This window comes from Leptodactylus fuscus, chromosome 1 (assembly GCF_031893055.1).
Source record: "Leptodactylus fuscus isolate aLepFus1 chromosome 1, aLepFus1.hap2, whole genome shotgun sequence".
Classification (NCBI taxonomy): domain Eukaryota; kingdom Metazoa; phylum Chordata; class Amphibia; order Anura; family Leptodactylidae; genus Leptodactylus; species Leptodactylus fuscus.
In genome coordinates, this window is record NC_134265.1 from 262,045,470 (window position 1) to 262,065,159 (window position 19,690).

Consider the following 19,690-nt stretch of genomic DNA (forward strand, 5'->3'; position numbering starts at 1 on the left):
CTAAAACTAGGTTTATGACCTCTGATGAGCAATATAGTCTGTTGGCTGGTGCTTGTTAACCATGTATCTAATATATCAGGTGAATTTTTAAGCTAAGTGGTTATGTGTATGAGTAACACTATTTATGGTCATTATACACTCCCCTATAGCTGAAATTGCAACAGCAAAAAGTCCAGACACCCTGCAGGTCACACAGGCTGCTCATAGTAGCATTAACAACATGCTTGTGCTGTCCTGTTAAACAGTTCCTGGGACATTTTTTAGCCAAACCATTGGTTCCATGGCCAATGTAACGCTGAGCTATTAGTTTAGCTGAAATAAAGACTAGAGGGTACCATACATTATGTCACCATATAAATCGAAGAGTAGGACTGGTGTGATGTTTCCTTCTTCATGGTATTGCCTTTATGACCTCCATATCAATCTCTGGCTATCATTGCGAGGAAAAACAAAACAAAACAGGACTTCTCAGTGATACTAAGCATAGACCTCCATTCTAGGCTTCATTGCTATTTTGCTGTACAGTATAATAGCCTTTCAATGTGGAGGCATGAGGTCAATAGAACCTTGTAGCTGAACATCTGGCTCGTAATCCAGTGTTGTGGAAATGCCCTTTCATGGTTTTTGTCAACACTGTTCGGCCTAGGTTTAGGATGAAATCCTGCTTCACTTATCGAATAGAATACATGACTAGTTCCCATTTTTCCAATCAGATGATCTGTCCTTGCAGAGGATCACGTCTGCACACCTCTTGCTATCATTCCAGCTTGTTTTTGTTCTCCCAAACCACCGGGACACACAACACAGAACAGTGCTGACATCTCAGCATTATCACTGGGGAACATATAGAAAAGCATGTGCAAAAGAAAAACACGTAAACCTGATTTTAGAAAAGATTTATTCACCAGCATGCCTATATTACAAATTTATGTGCACTTCTTCATTATGACGCAGCAAAAATCTGCATTAAGTAGTAATGAATACATATAAAGTATCCCGCCATTTTCTTTTAAATTATAGCATAATATACAAGCTTCTCCAAGGAGTTCAATAAGACACTTGACTTTTTACCAATCTCAAAAATAAGGTTTTCACAAAAGGAAGTAACCAAAGCCCCCCGCTTATAGCACCCTCTTGGGTGTGAATGACATCTCCCTAACAGCGCCTTCACTCCTGTCAACTAAGCCAAGGGGACAGCGGACTAGACTGAAGCAGCTCCCCGCCCACTGCGACTACTTAAGGTCATTTCCTTAACACTTTTAATACTTTCAAACATTTCTAATGTCACTTTGCTGCAACAGAAAGATAATGGAAAGGTTATTAATGGATCACACACATGATCAAACCAGGATATGGTTGAAAAGCCACCTGACAAGGTCCCTTTAAGCAAGTCTGTTCAAGACTATACTTTATCTTTCAAACATTAAAGGCTAAGGCTATGTTGGCACTACTGCTCCGGGGCTCCACCATCAGCCTCCATTTGGGCTTCTAGCAGCATCCTGTGCTGTCAAAACAGAGTTCACACACAGGAATTTGAAAAGAAGAAACTTTCTGATTCAGGAATTTTCAGCAGATTTTTTTCCTGCTTGCCAAAAACCGATGAGGATTTTGACGCTGAATTTGAAGCAGAGTTTGGAGAAGCGTGCCACTGTATTTTGTCTTTATTAAGTAAAGCCAAATTCCAAAACTTGTATTTTCTGCCTCCCATTCATTTCAATGGGAATTCTCAGATAGAATCTGCCTATAGAACGAGCAGGACGCTTAGGGCTCGTTCACACGTGAACAAAGGGGTGGATTTTGACAGCAGATTTCGCTTCAAAAGCCGCCCCTTTACAATGGTGGTCTATGCAGACCACCAGGCTTCTTTTTTCCACTAGCGGAGGGCTGCTGCTAGCGGAGAAAAGAAGCAACATGTCCTTTCTTCAGGCGGAAGCCGTGCGCCCTCCTGTGTCGGCTCATTCATTTGAGCCGACATAGGAGGGGAAAGCCGCGACCGCGATGTTCATGGCAGGCGGGTTTTGACCAGAGAGAGACGCGGCTCGCCGCTTCTCTCTCTGTGTCAAAACCCGCGCGGGTGCCCCACGTCTGAATTAGCCCTTAGTTTTTCTGCTAGCCGAACATCAATTACTGCTTCCCACTGAAATGAATGGGAGGCAGATTTCAGCATCAATTTTCTACTGTGAACACCTCCTTGGGGTTTTTTTTGGCTACTTAAGATGTAGTTTAAATTTATATCATTTTGGGGAATGACTGTTTTATTTATTTTAGGAACAAAAATGGTGAAAGTATAAGGATTCGGCTATCTTGATTTTGCTACAATGTTTGTTTCATTCTAGGATAAACATTTTTAATACTTTTAAACGCTTTTATTCATTTTTTATTTTATATTTTTTTCTGGGTGGGGCGGAGGGGAGGCGTCCTTCGTCCTTCAGGGGGTTTGAACTTGCAATCAAAAGGTTGTGTCACAGACTGTGCTGCAGTCTATCAATTCTTGTCTAACTACTGAGGCCTGCCAAATATATGCATAAATAGTTGGGAGCTTTCAGAAGGCTCCCGCTGCCATACTATCCAGACTAGAACATGGCAGCTGGACTGGCAGCAAAAGATGAGGGGGAAGGGGGCACAGAGGGGTATTGCCAGCCATAAAAAGCACTTAATGTTCCCTCTCTGAAAACTCTGATCACAGCAGAAACGCGGTAGTTATGGCAGTAGCTCTGCTTCTTTGCGGGTGCCATATTCAAAGACCCAACATCCCTTATATTACAGAAAATGTTAGGAAGGCACTTTTGGCTGATTATAGCTTCTATTAACCAGTTCCATGCCACTGGCGAGAAACAAATCAACAGAGCTATAAGCAATTCCACTCTAAGCACCAGAAGAAGAGGATTAGACATTTTAAAAGAATTGATTAGAGAATCAGCAGATCTTTAAAGGGTGAATTAATCTAATTAATTAGATTAATTGTCCAGCCCTAGTTACAGGTCATAAATTATATTTCTGTTCTGAAATGTTATACCATAAAAAGTAAGAGTGATACATTCATCCAAATACTGTACAGAGAAGACAACTGGATAAAGCAAACAAGATAAAACAAGTGTCCTTGCTCTCCAACTATACAATTATAATAAAATCATTGTTGTTCTCTACCAGTGTCTGGAATAGAAAAGAAAAACTGCAGCCCCTTCCTCGGATTCCAGTTGTCCAACAAACGCACTGTCCCTCGGATATTAGCAATAACAATCTATGCTTTTACTGTCTGGTGAAAAGCGCACAAGCAGGCCGCTCACTGGCCAAGGGATTTATTTATGCTCACAAATCACAAGCAAATATTGTAATCATAAAGTCTAAGCTGGTTCGGGTTATGGTTTTATCAGACCACGACCAAGTGGCAACTGGTCAGATTGGCAATTATTCCTGGAATTGGAGGAAGAAGTTTCCATATCTCACTTCATGTTTACGTGTGCCCTGGTTTCTGTTCATATTTTTAAATAAAAATAGTTTGTCATCATTACTGCAGAAAATACCTAAAGTGAGTTAGGCTAGGTTCACATCTGCTTTTGACGTTTGGGGATTTTGGCCTCCATTCTGATTCCCAAATACGGAATGGGACTTTTCATTCGGAAACCTGGTGGACCCCATTATAGTTAATGGGGCCTGTGGGTAACCGCTTTTTAAGTGGATTGGGTTTCCATTTTGTGGAATCCCCAATGCAGGTGTGAACCTAGTGTAAGATGTAAAAACACTAGAAAACTAGACACGTTTGTGAACTTACTGAACAGTAAGCCACCTTACAGCCACTCCCATAAAAATGGATTACTGTCATATACTTTGTTGCGTCCCCTGCAGAAACCTAACTGGGACGTCCATTTCCTAATACATAATCTAAGATATTATTTGCCCCAATAACTGGTGTAAAGATAATGTAAGCAATGGTCTTTGGAATTTTATTGATGTGCCATAAGTGTCCATTGTGAAATCGCACCATGCAGTATGAAGTGTCCTTCCAGAGCCAAGAATGCTGGCTGTGCTCTCCTATGACTAAAGGATTTGCATCCTGCTAGAAATAAGTGTTGTACAGTGGAATGTGCAAGACACAGGGTGAGCCACAGTAACTCCTATAATCCAGTCACTTATTATTATACAACTGTTGCTCAGCGACACATTTGAGGTTTATCACAAAAGCAACCACAACTACAGTATAGAGTGCTGCCAACAAAACCCATATCAATTTAAAGCAACCTGGAAAGTTGGCGGCTCTAGGAGACAAAGTGCAAATTAAGTTCTCAAATAGTGCAGATTATTTAACAGTGGACTTGGACAAGAGTGGAACAGCCAAACTACTTACCCTTCTACTGCCTATCATTAAGAAATGTCTACAGAAGACAAATGAAAATTGCACTTTGTTGAATAAAAAAGGCTTTGAAAAATCTGTACATTCACGTGGGAGAGGAAAAAGCTTTCTTTTTAGTACAACATTCCGCGGTGCTCGGTCTTTTCTACCTGTCCTGCTGGCCAGCAGAAAGTTCAGTCACAGGGTTTACAAACCCTGCGTATTCAGAGTTACCATTATCATCCATCTCTGCACTCACAAAATCATTTTCCCATTCAAGCCCATTCGAGTCATCGGAGGCAGAGGCGGTGTGGCTTCCAGGCTTCTTGCCACTGGATTTTAAAGCTGCTCGGAGAATGTCCTCTTCAGTTTTTGAACGCTCTCGCATTGGAACCATTCTGTTTATTCCTAAGTAAATGAAATAGTTCATATATTATTTACAGGGTAGATATAAAACTGTTTTATTTAAAGGAGTCATCTAGTTTAGAACAACTTACTCTAGGTTCACATATGCGCTTGGATTTCCGTTCTTCAGGTCCACTTGGGAACCCAAAAAACAGAAACGCAATCTGCTTAGAAAGCGGTTATCTGTGAAACTCAGATTATAATGGGGTCTGCCCGAAAAATGCGTAAAGAAAAGAAAGCATTTTTACTTTTTTTTTTAAAAATGCAGATTGTGAGCCCCATATAGAGCTCACAATGTACATTTTTCCCTATCAGTACGTCTTTTGGAGTATGAGATGGAAATCCATGCAAACAAAGGGAGAACATACAAACTCCTTGCAGATGTTTTTTTGCCCTTGGCGGGATTTGAACAACAAGACTCCAGCACTGCAAGGCTGCAGTGCTAACCACTGAGCCACCATGTGGCTCCAGCATTTTTACTTTTGTGCTGCCTTTGCCTCTTTCCTGAAAATGCGGTATGGCAATGGCAGGCAAGATGTATCATCATTTACACCAGAAACTGGCATAAATGATGTTGGAAATATATACCTGGCAACTTAACCCCGTGTACCAGGGGAACGCTGTACAATTAGATTAATAATCTAACCAATAGGGATTGTCCAAGGCAGATAACCCATGTCAATGGCATCAGCTATGAGAGTGAAAAATAATAGCACAAATACTAATACATCAATACAGGGACACAAGAATATGAACAAGTTGCGTTATCTATTGTATATTGTTCAAAACAATGGTCAACATACATACTAAAACCATGAATAGAAGCAGGCCCCATACCACTCCTAACATTTTGTGGAGATCCTAGTGAATGGCACGATGGTGGGCAAACCAAGGCAATACAGTACTGGCCCTGTTCAAATATTTATAGGTAGGGAAATAAAAGACTGACATGGGCAATGACCTGACAGGGCCTATATAAGAACGTCCATAACTGACGAGCTTGGAAACCAGATTGATGTGTATGATGACCTGACAGGATCACTAGAAGAACAACAAAAATAAAACATGGAGAAATATCACTTGTGCCTATTCCTCAAAAGTCATATATGTAAAGGATATAGCTGCAGCTTTTTGTTTCTAATTCAAGTACTCAGGAGGGGGAATGGTTACGGTTTCTTTTTCCATTTAACTTTATGCTCCCCGCTGTTATAACCGTTATGTTTTACTGTAGTTCTCCCCACAGCCTCTCGTCATGTCACATGATTTTTTTTTTTTTTTATGTACTATGCCTATTTTCAGCTGTAATTCGGTCTATTATAACTTAACCCGTGTTTTATGCGTCAAAAAATAATAATAATAAGTACTACTGTATTCTGATTTGTTATAAGTCCTTTAGATATTACTTGTCACACAGTTTCTGTAATGAAAGAAAGTAGCAGTACCCGTTTTACCATGGATACTAATAGATCAAATATCCCTAGGAACTATTTTGGACTAGGTTAGAGCTCATGCACATGACAGAACTGCTGTCTTATGGAACTATATAAAGATATACCAGCTTGGCTCTCAGAGATTATCAAATTTGTGGAATTTACAGGCCATACCTGAGCTCTGTATTTAGTACATGTGGGGCTCCCCCTAGTGGAGAAATGCAGTAGATAATTGGGACTGGTGTTTTATAGACACTAACGTATAGTAATCAGTTTGTCTGTTTATTATTGCAGTTCATCTGATCTGTGACACTAAGAATATGCAGAACCAATATTATTGCAATATTACTACATTATAATTTTCGCTTTAGCGTATATAAGGTTTCTTTTTACTGTAGGCGCATGTGCATACTGCTAGGTCTCAGTGACTTTTGGCAACATGACTGCAGTTAATATTAATCGCATATTCTATATCTCAATTCCAAATTAAACATTAGATTCAAAGGCAATTGGTTACTTAGATGGGACTACTACAGTTACCTTGAGGAGGCCACAGGACATGGCGATACACACATTACATGTCCCCCTTCAGATCCACTGATCTTATTATGGGATCGTAGCAATGATAAACTAGTGTTAGTAGTTTGAAGATATCTTTCAAGCACTTTATTGCATTGGTTTGCACACTACACTGCCATTACTAGGTTTTCTATAAATAAATAGGAGTGGTATGGGACCTGCTTATTATGGCAGGGTCCATTTGTTGATATATTGTACATTGGTGCTTTTTACATGGTTTTAATGTGAATTTCTGAACATCCAATAAAGATTTTGAACACACTTTGCTAAACTATATTTGGTATATTTGATAAATCTTTCTAGGTATATGGTCAGCCACGTATGCACATGCTCTCTGTTGCTTGCTCTTCATTTATGAAATGCATGACTGTCTAAAAGTCAGATAGTAGTGAGGACCTTTTTCACAATTACATTGCAACCTTATGTTGCTGGGCCACAAGCTGCTGTCCTATTTATGACGCCCACATGCCCCAAATGGGCACCTACACATGGAAATGAGAACTAAGTCACATATAGATGAAATCAGTGTTGATGTTTCTCTAGCGGTCAGTGAAAAATCAACACATGAAGTTGGCCATATGGAAAATGAAATCTGTTGAGATGGCCATACAACCAAGGTCTTACTGGACAATCACTTACCTTCTTCATCCTCCCACTCAAGGTCAAGGGATGTGTTGTCATCATTCCCACTTGTAGACTTTGTTCTGGTTGTAAGATCACAGCTACTCTCAGTGTTAGGAGTTAAAAGATTTGCATCTGATGATAATCCTAATGGAGAGGAACCACACATTACACAAACAGGCTTCCTAAGAGAGCATGGAATGACAGCTTTCACTGAAATACTGCATATGAGTACTAAAATGGTCTTATTTCCTTGAAGAATAGGAAGAGTGACGTTCACATAACTTTTGATACTACACAGATTTCTAATGTGTAGATATTTTGTGCAATGGTCATCTGCTGCGAGTGACAATGGCCCAACAAAGTAAGGTTAGGGGTCTTGTCTTATAAAGTACTAGATCCATTTTCAGTTAATATACTGCCTGTATAATAGTGCAGATCCGCATTCACAATTCTATTGTTTGCTTTTTTTATGCAGGCACCTCTATTATCTAAGCTAAGCTTGAAAAAAATATATTGGGGCAGCTACTTGGGACTGTAAAGTATATGGTTTAAGGATGAGAATTTATAGACCAGATCACCAGAGAGTATTCTGTACAGGCAATGGGCCAGCAAGGACTACTGGGATATTTCAGCCCTAATGCCTGCTGAATTGTATAAACCACTTGGGACAACAGTACAAGCCATAAATCAGGATCAATGGTGGCAAGTAATGTAACATACTTAGTAAATAGTTAACTAGGGGCTGCAAAAATGTTACCATAATGACCTTATTAACCAAGCTTACAATAAATCACTTGTCGGGTTGTTGGACAGTGTGAGGGCAGTTTTTGTGCTACTTGGTGGGTAGTTATTTTGGGTTTGGGGTTCATGGTCTGTTGTATTATACAATTGTCTGCTTGTCTCTTTATTTTTGTATTATCTTGACTATGATGTGATAAAGGAGTGTCATTATTAGCGGTTATTTTAAAACGCCCATTAAAATAAAAATAGGGCAATGTCTGTATATTCGGTGTATTAATAAAGTTATGTAATTATTTTTGTATATTTGACTTGATCACTTTCTATTTTTATGTTGATACTGAGGGAATTTCTATAGGTTATATTTGATATGGGTGGTCCCTGTATTATGATTTGATATCACTGTCCAAGTAATGCATTGAACACCAGGATTCTGAGCTGGTTCCGACACCAGGTCATGTGATCAAAAACCACAACTGCCACTCCTCTCCTCCAGTCTCATGATGTATTATGTGTATATGGGCTGGCAGACTCCATCAGCCCCATACACGCAATACCACTGAACACAAAAAGTAGTATGCCAGGTTAAACCCAATTTTCAACATATACAGTACCTGAAAAGTATGTATGTATGTATGTATGTATGTATGTATGTAACAATGAATCCCCAGGAAACCCCTTTAACTATGCTATACTGTATATACATATATAAAGAATATATATGTACAGTAAATACAAAGTAACAGTTAACTTAACCATAATACCATTCAAATTATGGCTTGCTACATGCGAACGGTCTTTAAAGGGATTCTACCACTAAACCAACATTTTTTCTAATTACCACGTCGGAATAGCCTTAAGAAAGGCTCCTACCTTGCTCACTCGCCTCCGGCCCGCCGTTCCGTAGAAATACCGTTTTTTACTGGTATGCAAATGAGTTCTCTTGCAGCAATGGGGGCAGGCCCCAGCGCTCAAATGGCAATGGACGCCCCCATTGCTGCGAGAGAACTCATTTGCATACCTGTAAAAACCGGTATTTCTATGGAACGGCAGGCCGGAGGCGACTGAGCAAGGTAGGAGATGAATAGCCTTTCTTAAACAGGACCTTTCACTGATTTGGGCACAGGTAGTTCTATGTACTGCTGGAAAGCTGACATGGGACATAATACTGTGTGAAGGACCACTATGGGGAATAATACTGTGTGCAGGGGCCACTATGGCACGTAACAGTGTGTGCAGGAGAGTGGTTTTTGCGGGGAGGGAATGGGGTGGCCCCATGTCAAATATTCGCCTTGGGGTCCAGCCAACGACAAAATGGGAAAATGATAAGGAAAATAAAAACGTAAGAATGTTATCACCTTATATATTTATGTCATACTGATACTTACTGCTACTTCTAACAGCTTCATACTGTGATCTCACATTTCGCAAATAGGATTCAAAATCTTCTGCTACCGAGCTGAAATATATGACCACAAAATACAGTAAGTATATGACTGTATGTGTATACTTAAGAGTTTTTGCACAAACATAACCATATTTGTACACCATTTTTTCCCCAAGTATAAATACTGCAGAGTTTTAAATATTTCCTACAACCATCATAGTGATGACAGTCTGTTGAATTCAGGAACTTTCTATGGTCTTGGACATATCAGAAACCTAGCCATGATTTCCTTATTGTGGCCAGGTTATCTTCTCATACATGTAGTGTCCCTACATGATATCCTGTCCACAATAAGGGAATGATAGCAGAGTTCTGAAATGTCCCAAAGCACAGAAAGTTCCTAAATTCATGATCGTATTCAGATAACTAACCCTAACGGGTGAGGAGCTGAGTGGTAGATAGGGGGTGATGATTTAGGGCAGTAGAAGAAATGCCCCTGAAGCCCTTTTCAGTTAATTTGCATGACAATAAAACCCTGATTTTCATGAAAATGGAGCTGCAATGCACAATAAGAAATACATGTTTGGAAACAGCAAAAGCAGCTCTACTGATTTTCCTGCTGACAGACTCCCTTAAAGGCACTGATTGCCTCAAGCATTGTTAAATGAAAAAAACATTACAATAAGTTTACAGACATGGTTACTCAGACAAACCTTTATATCAGGATTTTTGTTGTCTTTTGCAGTTTAATCAATTGCAAAAGTTCAGGTTAACTCTGCTACATCTGTACAACAGATATACATTTAGTAGCATACTCAGGATAGCATAGACCACCACAACACACCCATGGAGCTATATGCACTATACACACACTATACAGATGAGATCATATAATCACTATACACTATATATAATCACTATACACAATATACAGATGAGATCATATAATCAGCGACTACATAGCAATCTGTATATAGTACCAAGGCCACCAGTTTGTGATATGTGATCTGGATACATATCCCAGGGAATAATGACAATTATAAGATTACCTTTCTCCATTTTTAGCAGCCTGAGCTCTCTGCTTCATCCACTGCAATCGGTGTTGCTAAAAGAGAGAATGATATAATAACAAATGCTGTGACCTCAGTCTTCTAAAAGAAGCGTTTACCATGTTCTACATAATGCTTTATTATTTGCTTATTGGCTTGTTATGATCATCTATGATCTCATATCCTCTGTAACATAATTTATTTCATGAGATGCTCAAACAACCACATCCATTAGCCACCAATAAACCAAAATTTATTATTGTGGCAAACCGCTGGGCTCTAACCTGTAAAAGACCTTGAAGTAAGCCCGCCAGTTAACCTACTAGGTATCGCCCCTCGCCAGTGATTCAGGAACATTAGTTCTACCTCTCAGTTTGCACATTTGAAAGTGCACATGGTAAACATAGGTATGAATGTAGCCCTAAACTTACAACTAGGTTAAATTAATGTCTGTTAAACAGCCAGTAACAGGTAGGTTTTTTTTTTTTTTTTACTTTCATGGACTGAATGAAAGACTGTGACCATTTCTTCTCTGTAATGGAACAAATCAATTGACACTTGTAAATGGTGAATAAATGGTCTATAAGTTGTCAATATTCATTGTGCAGTATCCTAATTGGACAGAAGTGGCAGTACGAGTTTGGGAATCCAGTGAGTGGCAGAGTCAAGTGTCCCTGAAGGTGCACACAAGGAGGCAGTTAAACCAGTTTCCTTGGGCCTTTTTTAGCATTGGCTCTTTGTCTGCCATATGTACAAACTGTTCTAGTTAAGGTTAGGTTCACATCTGCGCTGGTTTCTCGGGCGGACCCGAACAACGAAAAGCCAGACCGCGGTTTTAGCGCTTACATGGGGACACCAGCAGACCCCTTTGACTAAAATGGGGTCTGACATTTCAAAACTGAAACCGGCAGTTTTGAAATGATAAAAAAAATCTGAAGTCCTCTGTGCACGACTTTTCTCTCCACCAATTTTTGGAGCTTCCCGCTGATCTGTTGGAGACTCCGACACAGATGTGAGCTTAGCCTAATGTGCAATGTCACTATTGTGAGAGAAACTAACTCCTGAAACAAAGTGTCCATTCTTGCCAACAAACCAAGTTTTCTGGTAGCAGTTGGAAGAAAAAGGAATGTATCCACAGTGTGCGATTGTTCTGCCTTGCGCACACACAAAGTGAGCACTGTTACTATGTGGAGAGGCTAAAGGATGCTAGTGACAGAACACCACTACTGTGTTAGGCATAGAGTGCCACTATTACTGTGTGTGGCACAGAAGGGGCATTATGTTGTGGGTCACTATTACATCTGAGGATAACTCTAGTTAAATACAGCAACAAATGGGGCTGAAACATGGACAATACTTGAAGTACTGTTAAACGCATAGTAGGATGACATAACTGGAGAATGGTGCTAAAAAAGCAAGGATCCATAGATATATGTGAAACTAAGACTAGTTAGACATGGTTGGAAAAAGGTTGGAGGTCTGGGCCAGATGGTGAAGCCAAGGGAACGTGAATAACTGCAACCAGAGAAGCCACTCCTTGAGATTCAGCTGTACTGCATTTACATATATACTCTGTAGAGCAACTGTGTAGAATAGATCCAGCCAAGTTTAACAATCATTTTTAACTCTTTTCCTTTGAGAAAATCTCAAGACACCACATACAACAGAAACTTATGACCTACATCTGTGTGGTTCTCTGCCTACACAACGTTCCAGTCCTGACCCTTAAAGGGATCCTATCATTCAAACACATTTTTTCTCTCACTAACACGTCGGAATAGCCTTAAGAAAGGCTATTCTTCTCCTATCTTTCGATATCTTCTCCGAGCCGCCATTTGGTATAAATCCCGTTTTTTGTCAGTATGCAATGAGTTCTCTCGCATCACTGGGGGCGTCCCCAATGCTGCGAGAGAACTCTCCAGTAACGCCTCTATCTTCTTCAGGAACGTCCTCTTCACGAGTCTTCTTCCGGCATAGGCTGTCAAACTGTGTAAGCGGCCATTTTTCTTGTGGCCACAGGCATGCGCAGTCGGCTCTGCCCGAGGCCTACAAGTTTGACAGCCTGTGCTGGAAGAAGACGCGTGAAGAGGACGTTCCTGAAGAAGATGGAGGCGTCGCTGGAGAGTTCTCTCACAGCATTGGGGACGCCCAGCGCTGTTTGAGCGCTGGGGCCTGCCCCCAGTGCTGCGAGAGAACTCATTTGCATACCGACAAAAACCAGGATTTCAAGCGAATGGTGGCGCGGAGAAGACATCGAAAGGTAGGAGAGGAAAAGCCTTTCTTAAGGCTATTCCAACATGTTAGTGAGAAAAAAATATGTTTGAATGATAGGATCCCTTTAATAAGAACAGATACTGTTCTTGACCTTAGTCAGAAGGCTGAGAAGTAGACTACTTCTACTGTTCAGATCTTCTATTACATCATCCAGGTCACAGTCTTGCAGGCTGATGCTTGAGTCAGTCAGCATTGTACATACAGACACATCCCCTATTCGCTTTGCTAAGGGGCTCTTATTTACTGCACTCTACTGAACTGCAGAATAAAGACAATGAACCAGCAGGAGCATTTGGAGGTGTGAGGTAAAAGATGAAAAGATGCTTGGAGGGAGAAGAATTAAGAAAGCAGATGATATGCTGCTAATACAAAGATATATATTATAAAATAGTGGTGAAATGAGAAACCTGCAATTTCATGGTGTCTGCAGACAGGCATAGTCAAGGATACCATATACACTTTCAAATCACAACTCTGGAAGTAACCAATACATGTCAGCTCTGCAGTTGTGTTGGGTTATAGCAAGTTACTATTTTCAGTACCAAGCTGCTAAGCAAATCAAATATTTTGTGGTAATAGAAAATAATAGCTGTAATATTGGGGTTTCCATCCCCTCACCTCCAAAATCTTTTTCTGCTTGGCTGCCCTGGCAGCTTCACGCTGTGCAGCATAAAAAGACTCTTCTTCTAGTCTTAACTTCTCCTCCTGTAAGGCTAACTGCATATGAACAAAATAATAAGGGTTAACAAAAATCAGAACCTGTCTATCTGCCTTCACTAATATAATAAAACGGATAGAAAAATAAAGACATGCAAACAAAAATGTAAATGATTATACCTAAAACCACATCCACCCAATAAAACATGCAACAACATCAAGCAAGAATATTTTACGCAAAGCTTCACTTTTCTTTATCCTCTATACAGAGCAAAGGTAAAACCCAGTATCAATGTGTTATATTTCCAATCTTGGTTGGTTTGGTTTTTTTTTACTTTGCAGATTTATCAAAATTGATGCAATAGAAAAGTAGAAGAAATTTCATCAATTAGGCTCTTTGGTTGTTATGGACAACCTTGTATTTTCCCTAGCAACAGTTTTATAAATCAGCATGTGGTATGTTCACAAAATATATAATACTCATCTGAAAATACTGCTATGTACAGTGGAATCCATGGTTTTACAAAACCTCACAAAGACTAGCCCCACTGAATTGGTTGAAGACATGTTGTGGCTACCACTGTGTTCTCCACATTGACTGTGCCAAGAAGTGACATCTCCATGCGTGACTGTATTATACGTACAAATGCACATACTGTAAAAACAATCCTGTTCAGATCACTGCCAGTTTTGCAACAAATCTGCTGTGTGTGAACATATCCTATAACTGTTGAAGCCTTGCCTATTAAAATATAGCAAGCATTATTTAGCTATATATTATTAGACTACCCATATACGCAGGTGTTAAAGTGATGTTTACATCAATGAAAGGCGGCTTATCGCTTGGATTTATCATCAATTCTTAATGTGGAAGCCCAAATAACTGGATCCCCCACTGATCTTCAGTATAAAAGACTATATGACTGTAGGATAGGTTTAGCACTCGAAGTACCAATGTCTCAAAAAGGTATGGTCAGCTTAGGGACTATTACTTGCTTCACATGTACATGCACTGCACACTATTAACCTGGGGTGATACAGTATGTACAATTGTTTCAATGTGTGTATATCTCGAGTTGCTTCAAAAGAAATGGGAGATACAAAAAAAAAAAAAGAGGCATACAGCGGCTATGACCCCATATACATCATTCATGTTGTCACTGCACAACAGTGTGACCAATGGACATGTGCATAAGCCAACACAAAGCCAGAAATGTATTTTTGTACTGGGTCAATGCATTGCAATGAGTATTTTGAAACCAAAATTAAGATTGTCAAATAATTTTATGACATGCACAGTCACAGCATTTCTTTATTGCTAGTTTTGCTTTAAAGGGGCTGTACCAGAAATTAAATGCATCTCCTAACCACAGGACAAGTGGAATCTCATCACTATAGGTCAATCCAATGGAACCATGACAGATCACTAGAATGGGAGGTGCCAGGTTTTTGCCCCATTCACTTCTATGGCACTGGGAGAGATAGCCAAGCAATGAGCTATCCTCTCTCTTTCTATAGAGATTAACAGACAGCATTACCCAGGTCTTGAAATCAGTAAGAGTCCAAGTTACTAGACATTTATCCCCTGTGTTCTGTTCAAATCAAAGTACAACTACTTCAATGGAGGTTGCAGTAAAGACTGAGGAATTCACTGTTACTACTTTGCTACTTCAAGAAGCAGAAGGTCTGAGACAAGTCATCAGGAGTTGTGCTACTGTGGCATCTATGGTAAGGGCAGCAGCAAAGAAAGCTGCATTTCTTCTTGGCTTGAAGTGAATGGTGTGACACTACCAGACTATTTCAAAAAGAAAAAAAGGCCAATAATAAATATCTAGATGTGGGACCTACATGAAAAATTGGAACAGCGACCGTATCTATAAAATCTTACATTTTTATTTGTATCCAAAATAAAAAAAAATCACGGACACTTAAGAATACAATTCATCTACATGGTTTGCTGGCATGAGAACTTTGAAATTGTTCCCCCATCCTTGTTTTTGTGTGATGTATTGTTGCTGTCTTAAGTGTCCCTGCTTTTTTTTTTTTTTTTTTTTTTGCTTGACTCGAGTATAAGCCGAGGGGGGCTTTTTCAGCACAAAAACTGTGCTGAAAAATTTGGCTTATACTCAAGTATATACGGTAAATACCATTTATGTCACAGTCGCATGTATACAGTATATTCTTTGCAGGTAGACACCACACTTGTCACATGATTTTATTATACAGTTAACTATAACTATGCATTTACTCCTTAATAGTGTTCCTGGTTTAGATGTTAAAGACACATTTCAGGGCTCATTACATTTTCATTTTTTCAGCAATATTAGGTTTAAAAAAAACCAGCAATTTCACTTTTGACTTTTTCTCTCCTCTCCACCCTTTTTTTTTAAAGGTTTAAGAACTTTTGCAGAACAACAACAGGTTATGGGCTTTTTAAAAAAAAAAAAAAAAAAAAAATTAACAAGTTGAGCTAAAAACAAGGAAAAAAAAAAAAAAAAAAAAACACATAAAAATTGCTGGTCCTGCCGGAAGTGGTGTAGAGATGATCAATACCTCACTCTGTATCTTGATATCCTCTGTTTTCTGTCGCTCAGTGATGGAGTTGTAGTGCCTTTCCTTTAAGTCCAATATTTCTTCCTCACTTAAGGGTCTATGAAAAAAGTAAATTTTTTTTTTTTTTTTTAATTTGAAGTAAATGGAGCAGATTTATTATAAACTGTCTTATTACCCGTAGTAACCAATCACATTGCAGCTTTCATTTTTCAGTAGTATAAACTGAAATCTGTACTGTGAATGGGAACTATGGACACCTAAGACAGTTCTGATTTTTTTTTTCCAGGTCCACTTGGAGATCCAAAAAACAGAAACCTTATCTGCTTAAAAAGAGGTTACCTGCAGAAACCCCCAGACCCCATAGACTATAATGGGGTTCTCTGGGTATCTGCCCAGTATCCGCCTGAAATCAGCAGACAGAAAAATCCTACTTGGAGGATTTTTCTCTCTACTTTAAAGGGGTTGTCCCATTACAAGGATCCTATCTATACTGCTAGTTTATGTGGATTTAAGACTTTTCCTAAATGCATTGCTTTATCAAAACTGCTTTGTTTGGCTGCCATCTTAATTTATTTACTTCATTGTTTACACTCCGTTTCTATGGCCCTTGGGATTATCTGCTCATTTGTCAAGTGATGTAGCTGCCCGCTCTCAGGGGGGGGGGGGGGAGGGGCTGGGAGCAGCTCTGAGCGGTTTGTCTCTTTTAAGTAGTGGAGCTTCTCAGATAGGGTGGACTTCTCAGTTGAGTGGACTTCTGAGCTCTTATCAGTCGGTTTAATTGAATTTGGCTGATAAGGGCTGAGATAGGGAGTCCATAACCTCTGTATGTAATGCAAATTGACTCAAATCCAGCTCTGCTACATCAGCTTCACACTGTGGTAATTCATTTACAACCAATCCCGTGCAAGTGAAACCTCGCCCACCTATGTGCCGAGAAAAGCAGGAAGTGCAGAGAGCACAAGAGCCTGCAGGTTAGTGAACACGCGTAATGGGAATACCCCTTTAAGTGGAATGGGGACAGAGTGCTGAGATCACTAGTGTGAACCTAGCGTTATCCAGTTTTATTAAATCTGTCCCAATGGTTACATAACCAACTGAAATTTAGATGACTAAATACCTAGAATTCTTTACAGTAACATGGTCATGGATAATGTAGTTTATTAGATTGTTGTCCAATTGCAATGCTCATACTAATATTTTACTGCTATTTTGTGGAATAAGTGTGAAGATTTTCAAAGCAAACACTGCACTGATTTATCATTGTATTTTTGGGGTATATTTAGGGCCCCTTCACATGGAGTATATGCTCGCTGATTCTGAACGTGTAATACGTTCTGAATCAGCGGCGTTAAAACAGATCCCATTGCTTTCTATGGGTGCCGGCATATGTGCACTCCCCATAGAAATGAATGGGCAGCTTTTTTCCTTATTGCTTTCAATGTGATACGCGCGTATCACATAGTTCAGTCAACTATGTAAAATATTCCTACAAAATCACAGAATGAGTATTTTCAAGTTCATTGGGGAGTCTGCTGACATAACAGCCAAAATAAATAAATCCTACGAAATTGCCAATGGAGTCTCCAGAGAGCAGTGTGAACACAGCCTAAAATAATACGAACTTAGAGAGTCTATCATTCATATTTTCGATTTTCAACTAAGCCTATATTCATGTAGCCTTTAGAAAGGCTATTGTAGGAAATCCTTTTGTTTCTTGAAACTTGCTGGCGTTTTCAAGAAAAAGCTCTTTAATTGTTATATAAATTACTCTTCGTGGAGTGCAGAGGGCTTTCCCCCTGTTCTCAGAGCGCACCCGCGCCATCATCCTCTCCCTGCATTGCCGCCTTCTCCTCCTCTTCTTTAACCTGAGTCATCACTTCTCTCGTCAATGCTAATGAAATCTCACGCATGTGCAAGATTTCGTTTGAGCCAACGAGATGAAGAAGCTAAGACAGGAGAAGGCGTCAACCAGGAGGAAGAAGGGGGCAGCAATGCAGAGAGAGGATGATGATGTGGGTGTGCTCGGTTGTACCACTGGACCAGAAGAACGGAGAGGTGGACGACTTAAATAGCAGTTACATATTTAGCTCCTCCATGAAGTCCTTTCAAATCAGTTTGTAATGTAAAATATTTTTACGCTATTACAGCGTTTTATGTAGATAAAGCTTATCCAATGGTGGTTTAGTACTCTATGACTACAGGGAAAAGGAAGAAACACTCACAAAAGCTGCTGAGAGGAATTAAAACCTCTCTACCTGCTCTTCTAATGCCATCAGCTTCATACAAGCACTGGCAGGATTCCTACACTACCTCACTATGAGGATTCTGGTAATAGATAATGGCAGCTGCCATAAGTCAGACACAATATGTAAGAGAATTCTGATGCAATTTTTTTTTTGTGGACATTATTTTTACTAATGATAAGTTAACATCTGCATTTGTGTGTCCATTGGACTACTAAAACAGTGGTCACAATTGACTATAATGTGATCCATTGGGTGTCTATTCTTTTAAACTGAAACCTTCAGACAAAAAAGTCAGACTTGCAGCAATTTTTTGTCCATCGATTTTCGATGGTCACTGCTATGGAGTCTCCAAACAGACTCCGGACAAGATGTGAATGTAGCCTTAAATAAAGAATAAATGACACTGTACCTCTGGGTGCTTCCTGGACTTTCTCCCTGGCAAAACAAAACACATACACAATGCATTGCTTACATTGTTAGAAAGTTCCACATTACAACAATATTCACATTTAACATGAGTATTTTGCTACATTTCTTTTTAACTCAAACACCTGCCCACTTTTTGCATGATAGGAAAACTAAAAAAAACAAGAAAGAAAGTGTCCCTGAAACATTCACATAAACTACAATAAAAACTTTATAGTTTCAAAGCTTCAAATACTAGCAAGTGTCCAAAACTACGTATGGAACAGTGAAATTAATGCTAACACATCCCATAAGTATAGTGAATTAGGAGTCAATAGGGTCAGAATGCTAACCATTCGCACATAACATATACAGTATATAAATATATCATCGTATATCATCCTTACATTCCCACATATAAAGTTTCATTCAATTTCAACAACTCCTTTTTGGTGTATTTTGTGTCAGTGAGTGTAGTTGGTTTCCTGCTTGCTGTGGATAAACTAAATAAATAAGTGCTCATTCTTACCTCATCACTTTCTACAAGGTTCTCAAACTGTTAGAAGAAAAAAACAAAATGTTTAAAACAAAGTCAGACACAATTAAAAAATAACGATTTAATTTGCAGCATGAAGCTTGAGGCCAAGGCCCCATGTAGCGAATGGTACCCAAAAAGTGCTGCAGGAAAGACCATGGCAGAAACATATAGTGTATTTTTTATGCAGCACTTTTCACAGAAAGCATGCAGAGTTTTCCCCTGCAAACTTTCTGTCCCTATTATACCTACCGTATTTTTCGGACTATAAGACGCACTGGACTATAAGATGCACCTAGGTTTTAGAGGAGGAAAATAGGGAAAAAAAATTTGAAGCAAAAAATGGTAAAATATTTAATATAATGGGAGTTGTAGTTTTGCAACAGCTGCAAGGCCACATTTACAGGTGACCCTGCAGCTGTACGGGGATGCATAGAGTGGGTTTTTTTGCGGGGCCAGAAGTACTTTTTAGTTATAC

The 19,690-nt window shown here is 39.4% G+C and overlaps 1 protein-coding gene across 1 annotated transcript in view; it reads right to left on the reverse strand.

The window, feature by feature from the left end:
- Positions 1-911: 911 nt before the first annotated feature.
- AP1AR (adaptor related protein complex 1 associated regulatory protein) overlaps positions 912-19,690 on the reverse strand; it is a 35,547-nt gene continuing 16,768 nt past the window's right edge. The window contains exons 3-10 of the mRNA XM_075286838.1: positions 19,207-19,233; positions 18,682-18,707; positions 16,027-16,123; positions 13,435-13,533; positions 10,543-10,598; positions 9,495-9,565; positions 7,384-7,512; positions 912-4,738 (exon numbers count right to left, since the gene is read on the reverse strand). Of these exons, the coding sequence (XP_075142939.1) occupies positions 4,497-4,738; positions 7,384-7,512; positions 9,495-9,565; positions 10,543-10,598; positions 13,435-13,533; positions 16,027-16,123; positions 18,682-18,707; positions 19,207-19,233 (747 nt within the window). The 3' untranslated portion in view covers positions 912-4,496. The remainder of the gene's footprint in view (positions 4,739-7,383; positions 7,513-9,494; positions 9,566-10,542; positions 10,599-13,434; positions 13,534-16,026; positions 16,124-18,681; positions 18,708-19,206; positions 19,234-19,690) is intronic.